The sequence below is a fragment of the Rhinolophus ferrumequinum genome (assembly GCF_004115265.2).
Source record: "Rhinolophus ferrumequinum isolate MPI-CBG mRhiFer1 chromosome 5 unlocalized genomic scaffold, mRhiFer1_v1.p scaffold_110_arrow_ctg1, whole genome shotgun sequence".
NCBI classification, from domain to species: domain Eukaryota; kingdom Metazoa; phylum Chordata; class Mammalia; order Chiroptera; family Rhinolophidae; genus Rhinolophus; species Rhinolophus ferrumequinum.
This window is the reverse complement of record NW_022680355.1, coordinates 1,532,764-1,555,646: the sequence shown is the minus strand read 5'-3', so window position 1 is coordinate 1,555,646 and position 22,883 is coordinate 1,532,764. Positions and strand designations below refer to the sequence as shown.

At 37.8% G+C, this 22,883-nt stretch overlaps 1 protein-coding gene across 1 annotated transcript; it reads right to left on the bottom strand.

Moving 5' to 3' along the window:
• Positions 1-27: 27 nt before the first annotated feature.
• On the bottom strand, positions 28-21,913 carry OLAH (oleoyl-ACP hydrolase). The gene is made up of 7 exons (XM_033100519.1): positions 21,852-21,913; positions 18,295-18,425; positions 8,075-8,213; positions 5,924-6,023; positions 4,976-5,139; positions 523-608; positions 28-170 (listed from the first exon to the last, which is right to left on the bottom strand). The coding sequence occupies exons 1-7, from the start codon at positions 21,857-21,859 to the stop codon at positions 28-30; spliced, it is 771 nt and encodes a 256-aa protein (XP_032956410.1). The 5' UTR covers positions 21,860-21,913.
• Positions 21,914-22,883: the final 970 nt, after the last annotated feature.

The following is a 22,883-nucleotide window of genomic DNA, read 5'->3' as shown; positions in this document are numbered from 1 at the left end:
CTGTTTTAAGACCTAAAGGAAAAATATCTAAACACTGACAAGCATCGATAGTTCCAGACACTTGGTTATATAGTCCTTGATGAAGTTTTCGTTGGAAGTTTCCATGAAATAAAAGTGGTCTCCTGGAAGAACATGAGCATGCAAATTTCCACTGGTTATCTCTTTCCATCCTAAAAATAAACAAAATTAGATTTAGTCACAAATGATACCAAAAACAACAAAAGATTTACTTCCAGTATTACCTTTCCAAGATCTGACACCAGTGATAGAGTTACTTCCAAGGTCTTGGGTTCTATAAGTCCTGTATTTTTAATTTCTCTAAGACCTATCAGTATACAGCAATATACTGTATAGCCTGCATCTCTCATTTTATACATGACCCACATCTCTCTATTTGCATTAAATAAAAAGTGGGCCAATTTTCTACTCATTGCAGTCACCACTAGTTGATATTAGCTGAAAATCATCAAACAAATATCTCAATAAAATACCCTGTGAAATGAACTGTGAAAATCATCTCACCTTTCATATCCTTTACAATGTCTTCAGATCCCCAAAAGCATGATAAGTCACAAGATATAGTGGGCAAGAAAGGTAATGAATCAAAGCTGTAAACAGAAAAGAGCCAGTTAGTAACTTTTCATAATCAACATCCCAGGATCTTCTGTTAAGAGTGTCACCTGAGTGAAACGTGATGTGTTCTCTCTTCTTTCTTTTGCTGTTTCCAGCAATCCAAACATTTTTACCAGCGGTACTTCCGCCTGTCAGAGCCCATCTGTGGTCCAGGCCATTTTTCTAAGCTCATTTGACTTCTAGAACAATACAGATGGCCACAGGATGGCACCTGAGTCCCCAGGGCATCTCAGGGAGAGGCTGGTTACAACTCGTCCCTTTAGCTGCCATTCCCCCTCTAACGTCCACCTCTCTATTTCCAGCTCTCCATGGTCCATCAGAGGGTTGCCATGAACAGAACAAAAGCAGGTTCACGCAAGGAGGGCCACCTATTCTTAATGTAATCACAACAGCAATAAACAATTATCGAGCTAGGTGCTGGCAACTGTGTTCGCCACGAGGGCCCGGTGGGTAAATAAGCATGCTCCCTTTCCTCCTGCAGCGTAGACACAGGCTGGGGACACAGGGATCAATGAAAGAATCAGAGGACGAGAGATGTGTAAGTGCTACCGAGTTCAGGGTGAGCTGCAGACACCTGACAGCTCCGGGTGGGGGTGGCATCAAGCGAGTTCTCCCTGGAGAGAAGGAGTTGGATCTGAGATCTAAATGAATAGGACAAAGCTTGGCAAAGGGGAGGGAGGCAGCTGGGGAAGCGGGACACGCATGAGCACAAACCAGTGGCAATCATTCAGAGAGTGGTGGAGGGATTGGGACAAATTAAGGTAGAAGTGGTGGGCAAGGGCCAGGTCCAGGTCTCATGAAGGATTTTGGTCATCCTTAGAATGACAGGACGCCATCCAAAGGAGTTAAGGCAAGTGTGTCATGACCAAACCTAACTTTTCTCCCTCCGGGTATAATGTGGGGACGGGACTGGAGGGGTGCAAGGACTCTCTGACCAGTTCAGTAGTTCTTGCAATAGTCCAGGCAAGAATTTCTGCTCCTGCCCAGGATACAGAAAACTAGGGGTGCCCTCCCAGCCTGACGGTGAGAAAAAGCCCGACAAGCTACAAGATCATAACTTTTCTTGAACTCATGAGAGAGCTGAGTTTGAAAAGTAAACTGGAAACCGAATTCCGAGGAGGTGGGGTGTGTAGACTGGCTCATGTGAGCAAAGCACGGGAGGGATGGGGCGTCTGCTGGACATTCGAGGAAGAAGAAATCAGCTAAAACAAAGTGCTGGAGACCAAGGGCGGTAGGTGACGGGTGGGGAAGTTTTCAGATGCAGTCCTCCCTGATTCATAGGCCTTTTTCCATGGGCCTCCATTAGGGTGTTCATGAGAAAGACTGGGAACAAGGCAGGAGGCCAGAAAGCCCCCTGGGTGGGGCAAGTGGGCCGTAGGAAATTGGCTGAGGCCAGACAATAGGTGCTAAACCCTGGCACCTGCCCAGGCCCTTCTTTCCTACGAAGCAAAGCCTCAAGCTGCTGAAGGAGGGGCATCAGCCCGCTACAGGCAAAGATCCATGGCTGCAGGCAATGGAAGCATTAACCCTCTACCTTTGGGGAAAGAGTGGAAAACGGTCGTGGTCCCACATCTGTACCAAAACTTCTACTTCTGGGGATGGAGGTGGGGGATGGGACAGAAGCTGCCACCCATGGCCAACCAACCACAGACACAAGGACAAGCAGCAGGCATGCTGAGAGAGTCCACCCACAGGGCCCAGACATAGAGGGCCTGCCTAAGGATGGAAGTTCAAGAGTGTCTAGGATTCCAAGAACTCCCCATCTTACCCCAGAGGCTGACAACACACATCGGGTAACAAGCAACCACTGTTTGTCAGTGGGCAGAGGCACAGAAAGCCTGAAACATTGAGGACAATTCTCCAGCAGCCCAATTACCAGGCGGAGCACACAGTGACACCAGGGGACTTGGAAGCTGTCATTGCCATGAATTAACGATAACAACAAAACCCAAACACAGCTCATCTCCTGTCTAGATCAACTCAACTCCCCCCATTGATGGCCTGCCAGAAGATGAGAGGTGCTCAAATCGAGGTGTAAAAGAATATGTACTTCATGATATCCATCTTTCAATTAAAAAAATATATATCAGACACACGAGAAAGCAAGAACTGACTCCATTGTGAAGAGGCAAGGCAACCAAGAGAGTCAGACTCAGTTAAGACCCAGATGCTTGAACTATCAGACAGGGACTTTAAAAACTTGTGTTTGAGATGTCAAGGATTTCATGGAAAAGGTGGACAACATGTGTGAACAAATGGAGACGTTCATTAGGGAGGTGAAAACTATAAGAAAGAGTCAAAGGGAAATTGTAGGAATAAACAGCAACCCAGATGAGGAATTCCTTTGGCTGGATCATCAGTGAAATGGACATAACTGAGGAAAGAATCAGTGAACCTGAACACGGCCAATAGGGATTATCCAAACTGAAACTCAAAGGAAAAAAGAGTTTTAAAAAGACAGGGCATCCAAAAGCTGCAGGACAAAAGCAAACAGCCTAACGTGTGTGTCATCAGGGTCCCAGAAAGAGAGCTGAGAGCAACGGAGAAGCCCAGGCAGGAGATGAGGACAGCTTGAGTAAGTAAGAAGCAGCCAAAGCTTTCCCACCTGTCACAGATTTCCGTTTTGGCCACCAGACCCCAAGCCTGGAAGTGGAGAGGACTGAGAGATGCTCTATAGGCCTGCTTTTATTTACATTCGAAACAGCTGAGCTACAGAGATGAGAAGACAGAACAGACTGAGAACGTGGAAGTAGCAGGAGTGAACAGGAAAGAGGAGTCTGGAGAGCAGGGTTTGGGGAGAATTTTTGGAATTTGGAGAGAGGAAGCCAATCGTTGTGGGTGACTACTGTAATCCGATTCACAGGGAGAGGGTGAGAATGTTAAGGGTTTCCGCATTGGATGGTGCAATATCCTCATGAGTGATTTATCATGTACTGTGGTGTTGGGGAGGTGTCTTCGGAGAGCTGTTGAGAGTTTAGCTAAGATACCCCTATGGGGTCCTTGAACTGACGTGAGCCCTCCCTTGAGTGTCTGCCTGTCTTATCAACAGCCGCAGAGTCACAAGTAAAGGTAAGTCGCAGATGTGACTCCCCCAACAGCCCTTTCCTGCCTCCCAGAGCCCACCCCTTCTGTGTCCCTTGTATAAAAGCCCCGGGAAGTCTACCAGAACCCTGGGGTTTTTTGGTTTGAATTGACCAATGGGTTTCAGGCCAGGAACCCCGAAGCACTCCCCCAGATGTGGCTCTGGGTCCTTCATCCTCTGCCTCAGCCTGCCTTGGCCTCCTTGGGTCCCCCAGGCGTGCTGTGGACCTCCGCCAGGACCTGTGAGTAATGAACTTCTCTATTTCAATTTCTCCGGCGGTGTTGAACGTGTGGCCCACATAGACACCCTGGGTGGGGCTTCACTTATCAAATGTTAATGAAGCCACAGAGCCTTTGGGTAGTGAACTTTTTGTTGTGTTTTGCTTTCAGAAATTGCTGTGGTTAGTTCTGTGGCCAGCCTGACCACAGTTAGCACTCACCACAACGCCTAGAGGGAGTTACTCTGGTCCCTTCCTCTGACAGGTGAGACACAAACTGTTACGGAAACTTGCTCTGAATCTCCCAGGTTGTGAGCCGGCCCGCGGGCAGAGGTTTTGATCCTGCTTAGAGGAGTCTACAGGTGGCATGTTTCACCACATTGCAGGGCTTACTTATTAAAAACCAGCGTTTGCATACAAATGTCATTGAATGTCCACAGTGATGTGGATTACCTTTCCTCTGGGGGGTGGTATGTCAGACGGGTGTTTCTTTAATTCTGACTCTGTGCTAAGCCAGCAACGCGGACAGCTCACCCCTGGGAGAAGCACACTTGGGTGAAGGTGGTTGGGACAGACGTGGCAAGAGGTGACTAGACACGGGGCATCCAGAAGGCGGTGGGTGGACTTAATGACAGGTTGGGCAGTGAAGGGAGGGGTTGCCTCTGTTCTCAAGGTGCTTCAGGTTGGCTCCACTTTTTGTAGCTGTTTGTGTAAACTTCTAGTCACAAGCACTTCCGGGGGTGGGCCTACGCCCCATTCTAGACTTTGTGGAGGAAATGAAGGAAACATAGGCCCAAGGAATGCACACGCAGGAGACAAAGCCTAGGCCAATTAGGAGAAAGGCATGTCAGAAATTATTGACACAATTTCTGTGCCCAGTTTCTATTCTAAGCCAGGAAAAATATCACAGGTGTCCCCCAAGGAAATGAAATCAAACTCTTAGAATGTTGTCTTCTTGTATAAGCAGCCTCAGAAAACTGCCAATCTACATTTTTCTATAGATAATTATTTCTTTAAAAAAATCACTTATCTCAGTTACTTACTTGTACTTTTGAAAAATGTGTCCATCTGCTTTTAATTTGGGAGAAACTTGTTGTATAAATTCCTTGTCAATTAAATCCTTGGGAGTGCCTCCGAAAGTCACAAGGAAAGACTTGGTTTGTTCTTCTGCCATGTGTTCTAATTTGATAACTTGAGAGTTCTTTTCCTTGAAACATTGACAACAAAGTCTGACATTTCATATAACCTACTTGTTCATCAACTCCCTATCTAAGGGAAAAGTCATGACAGCAAGGTTCAGAAGAGGACTTCTTTATGTACACTTTTCAGGGGAGAGCTATTCCTTTTTAAAAGCAGGGAGAAGGAAGTTCCTCAACACTAGTAACCCCAGTGTCATAATGCCACCCAAATGGCAATCAGGGCCTTCCTGCGGAAGGGGGACCGAGAACAAAGGGAAGGCGCATGCGCAACAGGAACACTGACTTTAAAGCAAGGGGGTTTCCGAAACATTGACGTCATTGTCCCCTGTGGAGATTTCAAGAATTCTTTCCTGGCTCTGGTCAGGTTACTTGGCTGAAAGTTGATTAAGTTGCCAGCTGACCCAGAATGAAGAAGCACTAGGGTCAATATTAGCTACTAGGAGAAAAAAAGAAGAAGAAAGAGGAAGAGGGGGTTAAAGAGAGGGAGGGAGAGAAGGGGGAGAAGAAGAAACAAAAGATACAAAAGAAAACAGTAAGAACTATATGCATTTGCTAGGACATGCCGGGGATATGGCAGGCACTGACCAGGAACAGTTAAAGTGCATTTCAGAGAAAAGGGGGGGTGATGATATTGAAAGAGATTTGAGGGTCTTTTCATTAGCCAATAGTAGCCCTGCCATCTTCCCCAGTCTGGACCAAAATTCACCAGACAGGAAAATAGCTGTCATCATTCCCTCCATCCCCATGTCCCTTCTCTCTACTATCCACCCTAAGGAAAATGAAATTACTTACACGAGGAATGACGGCACTTGACAGAAATAAATGGATGGGTTCTAGCTTATGTTTGTTTTTTAGTTGTAGTGCAGTCAGCAAAGCAGTATAGGATCCCATACTAAATTGGGGAAAGAAAAATATAATAACTGTTCAACAAACTCATGATAATCCATTAGAAGTCAAGTCAGAACAAACAAGCATCATAAACACTGCAACAGTCATGAAATCGGCAAAGAAAAGCATAAGGTAGTTGAATGATAAGTGTATCAATAAAAGGTACCCTTTTCTATCAGGATAAAAAGTGTTTTAAGACATCCTAGATAATTCAGTCCAAGATTTAGTACTTGTCTCCACAATGTCTTGAAATCCATTTAAATTTCTTTTTTTCCTTTCAGATATATAATCACTATGTCTTATAGTGTATATCAGCAGTCCTCAAAACAGGCATAGTCTGGATTCTCCCAGAAATTCCTCAGAACTTTTCAGGCGGGCTCTGAGGTTAAAGCTATTTTCCCGATAATCCTACAATATTACTTGCCTTTTTTACTCTCATCCTCTCATGGGTGCACAGCTGAGTTTTCCAGTGGCTACATGACATGAGATATTGCAATAGTTTAAGCGCAGAAGTAGAAATGAAAATCTAGTTGTCTTCTAGGAAGCCAGACATTAAACAGATTTGCAAAAGTATAAAACAATGCCACTCTTCTCACTACTTTTTGGGGGGCGTGGGGGAGGAGAAATATAATCTTTTACATAAATATATATTATTTATATCGACATTTAATGGGTTGGTTAATGTTAAGATAAGTTAAATAGCTTTAGAATTTCTTAGTTTTAATTTCTAATAGGGTAAATGGTGACATATAACACATAAACAAAAGCTCTTCAAGGTCCTCAATGGTTTTTAAAAGTATTAACGTAGTGCTGGGACCAAAAAGTTTGTGAACTGCTGTAGACATTAAATAGACATACTTTGTAGACAATTCTGCTAGAGATTTCTTTGTAACTATCTTAGGGGACAAAAGAGGATCTCAGCCCCATGTTCATTGCTGATGGGGTGTAATTTACAGGCAATTTGGAAATATATATCAAGAGCTGTAACAACGTGCATATCATTTAACCTAAATTCTAGAAATTCATCCTAAGAAACTTATGAGATGTACACTAAACTTTCTACAAAAATGTTTACTTTGGTTTTGGAAGTGGTTTTATAACAGAAAAAGATAGAAGTAACTCATATTCGTATGTCCACAGAAGGAGATTGATAAAACAAGCCATGAAGCGATGTATTCTTAGAGCAGTAAAAGGCCTCCACAGCAATAGCAAGTGAAGAAAGGTCAGGAAAAGATATGAAACAGGACCTCACCAAGTAAAAATACTATGGAACTACAGTATTATCTAGGATGATGGATACTTTTTATTTTTTGCCTGACCATATCTGTAACTATTATATAATGTAGTAGCCAAAATTTAGTGAGTCCTTACCATATACTAAGTAATTTATTATCATTATTCATTTAATTCTCACAAGAAGGAACTATTCGTATTCCAGCTTTACAGAGGAGAAAACTAATTCAGAACACCTAAGGAATTTTGCCCAAGGTCGAGCTGAGTAAGAGGCAGTCAAAACTCCAGGGTTCACAATCTAACCTTAAAATTATACAACCTAGCTTAAGGAACATATACTATTTATATATATTTTTTTTAATTTTAAAAATAAGCGGAATATAAATCAAGTGCTAGAGTCTTGATTTTACAAATCTTGATTTGTTTTCTTTTGCCTAAAAGGAAAAAAGGTATAATTACTACACAAAGCAGCCAATGTTAAGAGTTGTGACTGGTCATAATTTCTCAACATCTAATGCTCTATGTTCCAAAGAGAAGATGCCAAAAGGAGCCCAGGATTTGCATACTCCTTAAAGAAAGATTTCAATCCATCATACCACCTGGCATTTACGTCTTTATGGTCCCTGTTGAGCAGTGTCTTTCAGTCTCTTTTTCTTGTTCAAGAACAGCTATAACTGTATTTAATTCATCACTCCTTCAAGCAGTGATGAGTGTACCCCATGCAAAAAGCATGGATCTCACACGACGCGAAGAACAATATTTATCATGGACTTGTGATGGAAAAAACTCCCCCAAATGTTTTTCAAAACAGACTTTAAATACCTGTGGCCAAAAAATGCGAATGGTTTATCCTGGAGGACTGGCAGCAGAGCACAAACAATTTCCTCAATTAGCTGGTCCGGGTCACTTGCGAAAGGTTCATTCCAGCGACTTTCCCTTCCAGCGAGCCTTATGGAGTGCACTAGAGATTGAGAGACACGCGTTAATAGGTGCAGACTGAGGGAGCCACGTGGATGTTATAAAGGAGTTTATGTTAACATGACGTGAAGCATTTCAAAGAAATGAATAATTATGGTCAACTCCAGGGATATAAAATAGTTAGAATTTGCTGATAAAAAAGCAGTAGCATAAAATACAGCAGACTAAATATCTGAAAAATACTCTCCAAATGCAAAATACCTAGACATACTAGATGGAGCACATGTCATTAGGTGCATGGCTTAGCTCACAATAAAAGGGAATACCTAGAATAAAAAAGACGAAACTGAAAATTCAAGTGCTGAGCTGGTGCTAATGGAGTGGCTACGCTGACGCCCATTGCCTCATCTAGCAGGAAAATAAAGCATCAGGTTTTAAGGGTTACCTAGAGGGCCAGGAGACAAGGCATTGCAATGCCTTAAGGTGGAGCGTTCCAACGGAGTCCTCTACAGAAAACCAGGAACCTCTCAGCTCGAAACTCGCAGTGAAAAGTAGACTAGGGAAAAAAACAATCTTCCTAACAGCAAAAGGAGATAATAATTGTCTGTGTTTACCTTGTCTCTGAATGGGGGTAAAGTCTGTGAGTGTGTGTGTGTGTGTGTAACATATATTTTAACCAAAACCTTGCATTTATGTAATTTTAAAGTTAAAATTTATATCATCTTGGTAATCTGGGGAAAATGAAGCTGAAAAAAATAACAGTGGTACGGAGTTTGTTTTTTGCATTCCGCATATAAGTGAGATCATACAGTATTTGTCTTTCTCTGTCTGACTTATTTCACTTTGCAAAATGCCCTCATGGTGCATCCATGTTGTCTCAAATGACAGGATTTCATTCTTTTTTATGGCTGAATAACATTCCATTATATATATCACATTTTCTTAATTCATTTATCTGTTGATGGACACTTAGGTTGTTTCCATACCTTTGCTATTTGTAAGTAATGCTGTAATGGATATGGGGGTGCAACTATCTCTTCAAGATAGCGATTTCATTTCCTTTGGCTGTACATGTACACACAGAAGTAGGCTTTGCTGGATCATGTATGGTAGTTCTATTTTTAATTTTTGGAGGAACCTCCATACTGTTTTCCATAGTTGCTGTACCAATTTACATTCCCACCAACAGTGCACAAATGTTCTTTTTTTTCACATCTTTGCCGATACTTTTTATCTCTTAGTTTTTTGATAGTAGCCATTCTAACTGGTGTGAGGTGATATCTCATTGTGGTTTGATTTGCATTTCTCTGATGTTTAGGGATGTTGACCATCTTTTCATATTCCTGTTGGCCATCTTTATGTCTTCTTTGGAAAATGTCTGTTCAGATCCTTTGTCTATTTTTTAATTGGATTTTTTTTCTATTTAGTTATATAACTTCCTTATATATTATGGATATTAACCCCTTATTAGATATGCAGTTTGCAAATATTTTCTCCATTCAATAGGTTGCCTTTTCATTTTGTTGATTGTTTCATTTGATGTGCAGAAGCTTTTTTTGTTTGATATAGTCCTACTTGTTTATTTTGCTTTTGTTGTTTATGCTTTTTAGGTGTCGTATTAAAAAAAGAAATCATTAATACCAATGTCAAAGAGCTTTTTCTCTATGTTTCCTTCTAGGAATTTGATGATTTCAGTTCTTACATTTAAGTTTTTAATCCATTTTGAGTTAATTTTTATGAGTGGGTTAGGTAGGTGTCCGGTTTCATTTTTACATATGAACATTCAATTTTCCCAGCACCATCTATTAAAGAGACTATCTTTTCTTCATTGAATACTCTTGTCTCCCTTGTCAGATATTAGTTGACTAGATATACGTGGGTTTATTTCTGGGCTCTCGATTCTATTCCATTGGCTTATGTGTCTGTTTTTATGCCTGTATCACACTATTTTTATTATTATAAATAAGTCCCAGGGATGTAATGTACAGCATGGTGACTATTTGAAAGTTGCTAAGAGAGTAGACCTTAAAAGTTATCACAGGAAAAAAATTGTAGCTGTGTGAGTGTGAGGTGATGGATGTTACCTTTTTGAGATAATCACTTTGAAATATTTATATAAAATCATTATGTTATTCACCCTAAACTTATACAGTGTTTAATGTCAATTATATCTCAATAAAACTGGGAAAAAATAAATCAGAATAATTTCATGCACATATTTGCAAAAAATCAAAAACTTTGACAATAACAGTGTTCTCAAGGATATAGAGTAATAAGAATTCTCATATACTGCTTTGGCAGTATAAATCATTGCTATTTCTTTGGAGAACAAAATGGTAATATTTCATATAGTTGAAGACATTTATACCCTACCACCCAGAAATTCCACTTCTAGATGTAGACTTTCTTACACATGTATGCAAGAAGACATATATAAGACTGCTCTTAGAAGCATTACTAATAAGAGCAAACCAATGAAAATGACCTTAATGACTATAAAGATAAGGGTACATGCATAAATTGTGTTATAGTCACACAATGGATACTACACAATAGTGAAAAATCAATGAAGTAGAGATACACATATCCATGTGATGAATCGCAAAAAAATAAATTTAGGAGAAAACAGCAAGTTTTAAAGGAATGTTTACAATATGATATGTTTATATATAAAGTTAGAAATATATGAAATAATGCTATATCTAATTTGGATCAGTATTTGCGGAGGCCAAAATGGGAGTGTGCATACAATTGGAAAGGGAGTACATGGAAAATTAATTATTTAGTTGTAATGTTTTATTCTTTAAGTGGAGCAGTGGGAATGGTTAGGTATGAGGTATTATTCTTTATACATTTTTTCATATGAACTACTTAAAAACGAGTTTAAAGGAGCAGCCTTTAATTGTCTATATTGAATCACCAGCTGTTGATGAAAACTTTGTCTGAAAGTACTTCCAACAATTTCTAAAGATTTATCTCTGCATTAATAACAGGCTCTCTTCTTCCCATGAATGGATTGTTTTTCTTTTTTTTTTTTTTTTGTTTGAGACCTGGTATGTGAGTAGAAAGAAAGGGGCTTGGAAAGTATGATTGAACATAGAGGTGTAGTGTTGGAAAGACAGCACTTGGAGGAGAGAGAGTGGCACCGTGGAAAGGGGAAATGTTTCTTGGAGGTCTGATGGCAAAACATAGGAGAGGCTGAAGATAAGAGACATGGTAATATCAAAGAGTCAGAAGAATACACAGAATCCCCAGCCTTAGAAATAAGGTGACATTTATTTTTTTAAAACTGCACTTCACCATAGCAGTGGAAGAAGACACATCTGAGCTAAGGAATAGAATAAGCAATGAAATACCTTGGTCTCACCTATTGTTGCTGGTCAGGAAAATCCAACACACTTCATAGACAGAAACAAACATAACATTCAGAATAGATGAAGTGATAAATCAAATCTTTTCAGGTAATGAAAATATTTTTTAAAAATTCACACAGCAGAAGAAAACTCAATACAACACTCCAACAGGAATTAAATTTAATCAAACAAGAAATTAGAGCAATAAAAGAACACTGTAACTCACAAATTTAAAATTCTGAATAGAAATAGACAAAAAAATTGCAAAAAGAGCTGATAGAATACTGGAAAGAAATTGAATGAAAAGACAATTATTTCAAAAATGACTGTAACAAAGTTGTCTGTGAGACAATAGATGCAAAGTATTACAATGGATACAGAGAACAGGAATAAAACAGCCATGAAAAGAAAAACAAAGAAAGAGGGAAAAGATCCCAAAAGAAAGTGATAATCATAAAGGCAGAAAAGGTTTCAACAAAGGAATAAATGGAGACTCTCAAGAAAGCTAACCAAAATGAAACACTCTAAAAGAACTATTTGAAATTATAATCCATGCAAATTTGCCTGGAATAAAATATGAAACTATGTATTGAAAGAACCTATTATATAGTTGGGAAAATTGACCCATAATAGTCAAGTTAAGATATTAACTCTTAAGAGGAAAATTCATACACCACTATCAGTTCAAATGCAGTCAAGTGGACAGGAAAAGTAAACATAATGAATAAGGTAGGTGTTATGGGTACTGTTTCCCCGAAAACAAGACCTAGCTGGACAATCAGCTCTAATGCGTCTTTTGGAGCAAAAATTAATATAAGACCAGGTGTTATATTATATTAGACCCAGTGTTTTATTTTATATTATGTTATGTTATGTTATGTTATGTTATGTTATGTTATGTTATGTTATATTATATTATATTATATATGAGACCTGGTCTATAGTAAAATAAGACCGCGTTTTATATTAATTTTTGCTCCAAAAGACTCATTAGAGCTGATTGTGTGGCTAGGTCTTAAGCTAGGTCTTATTTTCGGGGAAACACGGTATATATTGAAATTTGCCCTCTGAAATGGGGAATGCACTTTTCTTTTTTGCACTCATGAAACATTCATGAAAATTGATAATATCTTACGAGCACAAAGAAAAGCACTAGAGTTTTACAGAGTAAAAATAAAACAAACACCAATCTCTGAAAACAAAGCAATACAACTAAAAATTATAAATATAAGCAATACATTTTTTAAAGCCCCTATAGCTATTTTTTTAGTTATCTAATTCTTGGGTCAAAAGAAAAATAGAAAATGAAATTATTGAAATTTTAAAAATGATTTTAAACATTTACTCTAAGTCAGAATCCATGAGATACAATTAAAACAGTGATCAAAAGAAAATTCATAGCCTTACATAGTTATGCCAAAAATGAAAAAAAGAAAATAAACGGATTCAATATCTCAATTCACAAATGTAGCAAAAGAACAAATTAAATGGAAAACGTAGAATGGAGGAAATAATAAATATAAAAAGTAAATTAATTTGTTAGAAAGCAGGAAAATAGTAGAACTAATAAATAAAAATCACAGGTCTTTAAAACAAAAATCAATACAATAAGCAAACCACTATAAAACTTTAAGAGAAAAAGGAGAAAGTACAAATACATAAATAAGAGGAAATAACTGAAACTTGAGAAAATTTTTGAATATCAAAGGACACTATTTGGCAATACTCTATGCAGTACATTTGGAAATTTACATGAAATTTGTGTCTCTTTTAAAAATACAACTTACCAAAATTGATCCCCATGAAAATAGAAAATTTAAACAGATTGTTTTCATAGAAGAAATAGAGAGAGTTACTGAAGGATCCCATGCAAAAAAAAGCACTAGGCCTAGATGGTTTTCTAAGAAAATTCTTCTAAACTTTCATAGGACGTAATATCAAATGCCACCTAAACTCTCCAGAACATAGAAAAAGAAGGAAAGCATTCAAATTCTTTTTTGAAATAGCTATAACAATCATACCTAAATATAAAATATTGAAAGAAAAAAACCCCAAGGAATTACAGCCCGACCTTTGTTGTGAATGAAGATGGATGTAGGGGCTGGCATAAAAAATAATGCCAAGAAAAGGAAACCCCAGAAAATGCTTATATATAACTGTGCACACTCGTGGATAAGTTCTAACTAAGGCCAATCTTTGCTCTGCAAAGAACAATAATGGTTCCCATTTACAAAGTGGGTTACATTTTCCAAAATACTTTCAAGCAGATCTGCTTAGTGCTGGGACCTGGAGAAAATCCTTCTTTCCTTATGTCTGTAGAGTGGAAGTATAGAAAATAATGTTTCCATTTCCAAGTAAAGCAAGCAAGTGACCAGAAAAAAAAAATCCCACAAATATAAAAATGCATTAAATACAAGGCAAAATGTCCCTATTTCCTCAATCGTATTCCATCACCTCAAAGGAAACCATTGTTTTGTGTATTCTGCCACGTTTTTGTGTGCCTTCCGTATCTTTATCTGTGTATATTCTTCTATAGTTTATCTGTGTATATATATAGACACAAAAACAGATGTATATATATCTTTTTAAGGTTTTACACAAACGGGGGCGTACTATAACAGTGTTCTACAACTCGCATTTTCCCTCACATTATTATATGACATAAACTGTTTTCCATATCTATACACATAGACTTTACTCATTCTTTTTCACAGTGGCATCATATGCAATAGTAGCTATGTTCCCTAATTTAACGAATTTTCTATTAATGGATGTTGATGTTTTTCCAGGGCTTTAAGGGGTGGGGGTCGGTTATTGTTTCTTTGTTTTGTCACTAAAAACAATGCTATCGTGAAGAGCCCTGGTCATCCGAGGTCACACACTTTAGGGAACATTGCTGTAGATGAAATGCCTAGAACTGACTCTCAAATAAACCAAACAGGAAGGCTCTTGGCTCCTGAAAATGGAGAATATTAGAGCTGTAGGGAACTTAGGAAATGAGCTCGGCCAAACATCTCACTTCCCAATTGAGAAAACTAATTACTAGGACTGAAAAATCCATACGTAATTTTACAAAACTTCCTAGCTTGCCAGAGCTAGTCAGTGTGACTCTGGACAAGTCACAGTGTTATAATGGCAAAGAATCCAGCTCCCATTTGTTTTATTATCTTAGTTAACCTGCAAAGCAAAGAAAGACAGGTTTTCTAACTGGAAAGAAAGAAATGGGATTAGAAAAAATACGTAAGAAATTCAAATGATTTTTTTTTTTTTTTAAATATCTGAAACAACTCCAAATAATTTATGTGGATACTCTCTCCTCAGGATGAGGGAGCTTAACTCCTTATCCCTTGAGTGAGTTGCTTCCAGAAAGTAGAGGATGGAAAGGAGGGAAAAAGTAACCTTCCAGGGGAAAAACCTGGCAAACACCACGTCAGCCAGATGACAGCACATAGCCCTGACATAACGTCACCTCTGTGGTCTTTCCCCTGAAAACCCATCTCAGTCTAACTGTGAGAAAAAGACCAGGAAAATCCAAATGAAGAGACAGTCTGCACAATATCGGAACTGTACTCAAAACGATCATGGTCATCAAAAACAAGGAAAGTGTGAGAAACTGTCCCAGGCCGGTGAAGGAGATGGGACAACCAAGTAATGTTCTATCCCAAATGAGACAGAAAAAGGACATGAGGGGAAAACTAATGAAATCTGAATCAACTGTGGCGTTTAGTTAACAGTAATGCCCCAACTTTGGTTCCTTAGTTGTGACAAATGTACCATAGTTATGTAAGACATCAGCAGGGGAAACAGAGTGAGGGGTATGTGAGAACTCTCTGTATTATCTTTGCAACTTTTCTGTAAATCTAAAACAGGTTTTCTAATTGTGCTTAAAAAATTAGAGACCTTATTTAATCAAGAGAAAAAAAAACAGGAAACAAATACATTAAAATGGTAATATTGAAAGGCAGGTACCATGTTTCCCTGAAATTAAGACCTAGAGGATAATCAGCTCTAATGCATCTTAATATATGACCTGGTCTTATTTTACTATAATATAATATATTATATTAATATAAGATATTATAATATAATATAATATATTAATATAATATAATATAATATAATATAATATAATATAATATAATATAATACCGGGTCTTATATTAATTTTTGCTCCAAAAGACGCATTAGAGCTGATTGTCCTGCTAGATCTTCTTCTCAGGGAAACACGGTAGTTGGTTTGTTATATTATGCTATATAACCAACTTTCCACGTCTGCTTATTCGAAAGTAGCCTGCAACAGACCAACACTCTCATTAAACCAACAGAAAAACTGAATAAGACACACACACACACACACACACACTCCCACACATACAAAATCTGTTTGAAAGCCTCAGTGAGCCACTGAGGCAACTAGGACTTGCCTGGAGAGAAGGGAATTCTAGAGAAGTGGGCTGAGATGCTTTCAGCCTGTTTCCCATAATGGAGATGTGTCAATCATTTGGCAGAGGTGACGCGGTCTGGACTCCAGGCTAAGGGCTACTTCGAAGACAAAGAAACCCGCAGAGTTTTCTGCATTCCCTCACGGCGAGGTAGACAAAAATGGGAATATAGTGCTGCAAAGGCAGCTAGAAATTAAGAGGCCGTGATTTCAGTGAGACAAAACGTACAGTGCTTTCTCCCTCAAGGCATTTGGTTTCTTCTTAAGTTAGGCATATCAAGAGATTAGGAAAATATAAGCAGCAAATTACTGAAAAGAAGAATGGTATTTAATTGAGTTTCACAATGCTGCAAGAAAAAATGTAAGTCTACAACCCACCACCAAGATCCTAGGAAGGAAAGGGTAATAGATTCAAACTGAAGCACAGAGGGGAAGGGGTGTTAAAATATTGAGCAGGGTCCCAGTGCACTGTTGGACAAAATCAACTGGGATAACCTGTTTAATTAGAATGTAAGAAATGGAGGAAGGAGAGATGCAAAAGAGACATCTTTGAAGATGTAATGGCTGAAATTTTCCCAAATCAATAACAATTGTAAACCCATAGATCCAAAAATACCTCACTGAATCCCAAGTATGATAACCACACCAACGCACATCATAATTGACAAGAAAAGAGTAATAAACAGACAGTCTTAAAATCAGCTAGAGAAAAAAAGACAATTGCGTATGTACTTAATAAATATTGCTGCCGTCTCTCATAGAAAACAGCACAGGTCAGAGGACAATGTTATGTCATCTTTACAATGATGAAAGAAAAAAATGTCAACCTATCATTGTATATCCAGATTATATAGCTTTCAAAAATGAAGGAAAAATACAGCCAATTTCAGTCTTTGGAGTTTATTGCCAACAGACATGTTTTATAAAAATGTTTTCTTCACGCTGAAAAAAAAATGATTCCAGATAGAAATGCAAGCCATACCAAGGAAGAAAGTGTTAAAAATGATAGAAATGTAGATAAATATAAAAATATATTTTTCTCATTTAAAATTTTTGAACTACAACTATTCAAAGTAAAAATAATAAAAATTTACAAGTAAAATGTATGACAACGATAGCAAAAGGGCAGGAGGGGGAAATGGAAGCGTGTTGTAATGTTCTTAACTTTTAGATGAAATAGAACAGTGTGTTAAAAGGATCCTACACCATGACCAAGAGGAGATGCAATAATGGTTCAACGCAAATCCGTCCATTGGATACACCACATTAACAGAACGAAGGACAAAAATCATGTGATCATCTCAATAGATGCATAAAAAGTAGGTAACATCCTTTCGTGATAAAGACTCTCAACAAAAAATAGGTGTACATGGAAGGAATGTACCTCAACATAATAAAGGTCATATATGACAAGCCCACATCTAACATCAGACTCAGTGGTGAAGAACTGAAAACTTTTCCTCTAAGATCAGGAACAAGAGAAGGATGCCCACTCTTGGCACTTCTATTCAACATAGTACTGGACGTCCTAACCAGAGCAATTAGGCAAGGGGGCAAAACAAAGGCATTGAAGTCAGAAAGGAAGAAGTAAAATTGTCTCTGATGATGACATGATTTTAAATGGAGAAAACCCTAAAGACTCTGCCAAGAAACTATTAGAATAAACGAATTCAGAAAAGTTGTAGGTTACAAAATCAACATACAAAAATCAGTTGTATTTCTGTACACTGACAACATACATTGAAAAAAGAAATTAAGAAAATTATTCCAAAAAAAGAAAGAAAACTATTCCATTTACAATAGCATCAAAAAGGATTAAATGCTTAGGAATAAGTTTCACTGAGACTAATGTTATTTGAAGATGGACTGTGATAAGTTAAAGATGTATATTGTTAAGTCTAGAGCAATCACTAAAACAATAAAAGAAAAGCGTGGCTAATAAGGCAACAGAGGAAGTATATAGAAAACTTTTTTAAACATGCATTCATTCAAAAGAAAATAGAGAAAATAGAACAAATTACAGATGGGACAAATTGAAAACAATTGAAAATAGTAGAGTCAATCAATTCAACTATATCAATAATTACATTAAAACAAGTACAGGGTTAGAATGCCATTCCTCAAAATATCCTCTAGCTCTAATAATTACAAAATGAAGATAACAGAATTTCTTTAGAAATACAAAAATCACTTTATTGAAGAGCAATCTTGAATGTCTATTACTATTAATTACCTACCAATACGGTAAATCTTTACTGTGCTTCAGATTCCTATATATGCATATTATCTGACCTTATAAATTGCTTAGAAGGTAGTGAAAATTAACATACCTTCCACTGAATCATGAATAGTTTGACCCCATTTGGCAAAGTAATTGGAGCTACCTCCTGCCCAGGGAAAGCAAATCAGCTTAAAAATTGCATCACGCTTTGGGTATAAGCAGTTCACAACATTTTCATTCCTAGGAGAAAAAAATCAAATATGTTTAACATTACATGTATCAATTAATTGTTCAAACTGAATTAGGTGTGTTTTAATGGAAATCTGTATTAATTATGAAGGGAATACAAGGTGTGATCAAAAGATATGGTGAATGTTTAAATAAAAAAATGTATTACAGTAAAAGACACATTGCCATTAGTCTCCCTCAAAATGCTCCCCCTTGCTTCAAACACACTTATCACATCATTCTTGCCACTTTCTGAAGCAGTTCTTGAAGTCTTCTTTCGTGAGTATCCTTACCTCACCCTTCATCATGATAACGCTCTGTGTCATACATCGCTTCTGATACAGCAATTTTTGTCAAATAAAAACATTACAGTGTGTCCTCATCCACCTTATTCACTGAATCTGGCACCACGCAACTTCTGGCTCTTCCCCAAAGTCAAAATGACCATGAAAGGTAAACATTTTGAATCAATTCTGGACATCGAGGCAGCCACAACAGCACAACTAAAGACACTCACGAAAGAGGACTTCCAGAACTGTTTCAGAAAGTGGCAAGAACAATGTGATCAGTGAGTTCAAAGAGAAGGTGAGTATTTTGAGGGGGATTAATGGCTTGTGTTTTTTACTTTAATATTTTTTTAATTTAAACATTCACTGTAATTTTTTTATCACACCTCGTATGTTCAACTACAAAGTGATTGCCAATATTTCCAATAAGAAAAGCCAAAAGAAAAGGGTGAGGGTAATGGTGTTAGTTTTTTTTTGACAATTTGAATATATAAACTTTTAGAAATGTAGGTGAAATAGTCAGTATCTTTGTATAACATTTAGTAAGTACATTTCATATGCACTTTTAAAATGATAAAAACAATTTAGAAATTGCCTTTTATACAATTTGGAGAATAGTTTTATCTGAACAGTTACAGGCAGCTTTGATCTCAGTGTCTTCATGATCACGAGAGCCACTTTTTAAGTGTTCAGGTACTCCAGAGCACATAATTTTCACTTCCTTCTGAGTGTTGGAATAATATAACTTTTTGCATCTGTATATAATTTTGTCACTGAAACTATTACCCCAAGATCCAAGCATCCATTCACCTAGTAGTAGGATCATTTGTTTTAAAAATTCATCCTATATGTATATATTTATGCTCTCCATGATTTAAACACTTCCTATAAAGTTTTCAAATTGATCATTAAAATGTTTACAAAGATATAGAATCTTTCCAAATGTGAAGCCATCAATTCCATAATGATGGAATCTGTTTTGCCTCTTTTTTTTTTTTAAGTACCAATTTTATGAGTTGATCCCTATAAGCATTCAAAACCTACACCGACTGAGATCTTTTCAGGTAACATGTTTTCTCTAAAGGAGACTTGGTTTTTCATAATAAAATAATTATGAGGGAGCACATAATATGAGATACTTTACACAAACGTAAGCACAAATTTAAACTTCTTTGAGGGGGAATGGCAATTTTCAAAGAAAAACTCCTTATATTTGGGCAAATAAGTTAAGAATTGCTGATTTTATAATACAAACAAAAAGGACTAATTTTAGTTTTTTCTTTTGAAGAACATTCATACTTGAAGCTATATTCCTACTAATAAACCCCATCTTTGACAAATTCATTTGATCAGCCCTAAGTGAGAATCCCACAGGTTCTACCATTTTCTTGAAAAGTTCTAGAGTCATTTTTCAAGAAGTACAAAGCCTGGGCGGCCAGATGGCTCAGTTGGTTGGAGCGTGGGCTCTCAGCAACAGGGTTGTCGAATGGCAATTAGACTTGGAGAGGAGCTGCACCCTCCACAATTAGATTGAAGGACAATGACTTGGAGCTGATGGGCCCTGGAGAAACACACTGTCCCCCAATATTCCCTAATAAAATTAAAAAAAAGGAGAAGTACAAAGCCTTCAGTGGAGACTACCACAGTTTGACAAAAACTACATAGCAAATGGATGATATTTCTGACCCTCATTTCTTTTTTTTTTTTTTTTTTGGCTATTGAAGAGTCTAGAATAATCACTTGATCTCAACATTTCTTTAAAACAATTCATGTTTTTTAAATAAGAAGCCCTACTTCAATCTATTTAAATTATGTGCATTGTAAGTAACAAAAATGTGTTAGGACAAGAGTGGGGACAGGTGTTGCAGTACCTGAAGCCCATGATGTAATTTGAGGAAGGAGGGGAGTTCTTTAAGAAAAACAATACAAAGTTATGAATACAAAATGAGGTGTAAAATCTTGGATCCTTAGTTTCAAGGTAAAACCATCTTTCTTTGGGTTGGGACGGGGGTAGGAGCTGCCGTTCACTTATTTAGCGTGATGTCAGTCTCAGTGGGTCCTCAGAATCCAGACTGACGGGACGCCTACACTGCACAGCGAAGCCGTGGCCAAGACCTCATGGGACAGTAGAGCCTGGGAGGTTAATGCCCATTGCTGCTGAGCCTGGACAGTTAGGAGAACGGCTCCCTCTCTCCCCATCCATCCAATCTCTTCTCTTAACCAAGAGAAAGAATCAGAGCATTAAAACCTGCACTGCCTAGGGCAGCCAATCCTTGGGTAGAAGCCTTGTACCTAAACTTGCCTTCTCTTTTTCTCCTCTTCATTTTTGAGTTAAATGGTAGCATTCTAAAATTTTAGAATTGAAAGTGATCAACGAAATCATTTAATCCACTATTACCTAGTTAAGAAGACTATGGAAACAAAGACCTGGGTTCAAATCCTGACCACACCCCTGTCGATGTGATGTTAGGCAAATGACTTTAGTGCTTTAAACTGTCAATGTCCTCATCTGTAAAATGAGAATAATAATAGTGTCTTACCTACATTTGGATTAAATGTGTCAAAAATGCTGAGCATGTTTTAGGTACACACTAAGCAAAAAGAAATGTTACCTATTATTACTTATTTGACAGTTGAAGAAACTGAGACTCAAGAAACATTTAGTCATTTGCCCAACGTCACCTAGCCAGTCAGTGACAAATCAGGAATTAGAACACAAATCCTGTTAATCCCAAAAGCTTCTTCCCTACTTACCCCTTTTCCCATATTCTCATCATCAATATACCAGTGGGCCACTAGGTGGCAGAAAGTGGAGAACATATCTGGGAAGCTTGGGTTAGAGTCTGGGACAGGAACCTTTTCTCTGCTTTGGTGTGTAAATTGAATCTCGCCTTCACCTCTCCTTATCCACATGAGTGCTTCAGCCCAAGTCATGGATTTGCAAGTTCACCTTAAAAATCACTGCCAATTCAATACCATTTTACAAAGTGAGTGGTTAGTGACATTTACAATACCTTGCACTAGGATCAATAGCCACCAAGTGAGGCTTCTATGAGAAGCCCCTTTCAATCTAACAAGGTGACCTTCCAAAGGCAGAGTTTCAGAACATCCGGGCTGAGGGAAGAACCAGGCTACACACAGAATGACGTACCTGGCCATCCCAGCTTGGTTTTGTCTCTCCACGGTGTGAGAATATGGTGCAAAATTGCTGGTTTCAACGACCTATTGGCCAGTACGTCTTTGCCAGCAAAACTTCAAATCAGCCTTGTACACAAAGAAGAGTGACCAGATTTCTTTCTAAATCTGTTGACTGTATTTACTGCTCCAACCCTATTTTAAAAAAAGAAGTGGGTTAGAAGCAATGTCACCAATGTAAACCAAACATTAGAGTTCTCCTGCCTCAGTTCATTCTCAATTACTAGTAAAGGCTTCCATTAACTGAACTTCCAGCACGAAGAAAAGGTGCAGCCTTTCTAAACCTCGCAACTAAACAGCCCTGCAGGCAAATCAAGCAGGAAACACTTAACACCTACTAGAAAGTTTGGATCGGAGGGGATGTTTGCTTTAAAAATATGAAAGTCTTGGTTTCCTAAATACAGAAGGTGCTAAAAAAAACTGAGGGTGCCAAAAAAAAATGTATGCACATTTTAAGAAAGGAAAAAACTGTATTAAAATTGTAACACAATGAATGACACCAGCATTCATTTGATTAGCACCAACTTTTGAGCAAATGTCATACTACACATTCCTACCGTAATTCAATTCAACTTCAAAAAATAATACATAGATAACATCTCTTAAAATCCATACATGTTTTTGACACCCCTGATATTTATAAAGATATTTTCTTTCAAACTTTCAAAGAAGAGTTAGGAAGTCTAGGAAAGACTTCACTACTGTGCCAAATTTCCAATCTTGTAAACTGCAATTATTCCAAAATGAGAAGAAAAAATAATTAGCAAAAGATCTGTCAGTTGTCACGGCTTTTATCCCTTTATATCCTAGGATTTCCTTGAATCCCAAGAAGTGACTCTCAGAACTGTTCCTGGGAGCCCAAATTGATCCCCCAACCTACCACAGTTCTTAAGGTGCAGTGCAGGACACTGGAAACAGCAGAAAGACTTGCTTAAATAGAGGAAGAAAGTTCAGAGAAGGCGGGGAATCTGCTAAGTAATCATGGCCC

What these genes read in the sequence shown, in the direction of transcription:
- OLAH (XM_033100519.1), bottom strand. An exon ending in TATTCATGATTCAGTGGAAG is followed by an intron (nt 8,214 to 18,294) that starts GTATGTTAATTT and finishes CTCAATCTCTAG; the next exon opens with TGCACTCCATAAGGCTCGCT. An exon ending in CACATTTTTCAAAAGTACAA is followed by an intron (nt 609 to 4,975) that starts GTAAGTAACTGA and finishes TTCTGTTTACAG; the next exon opens with CTTTGATTCATTACCTTTCT.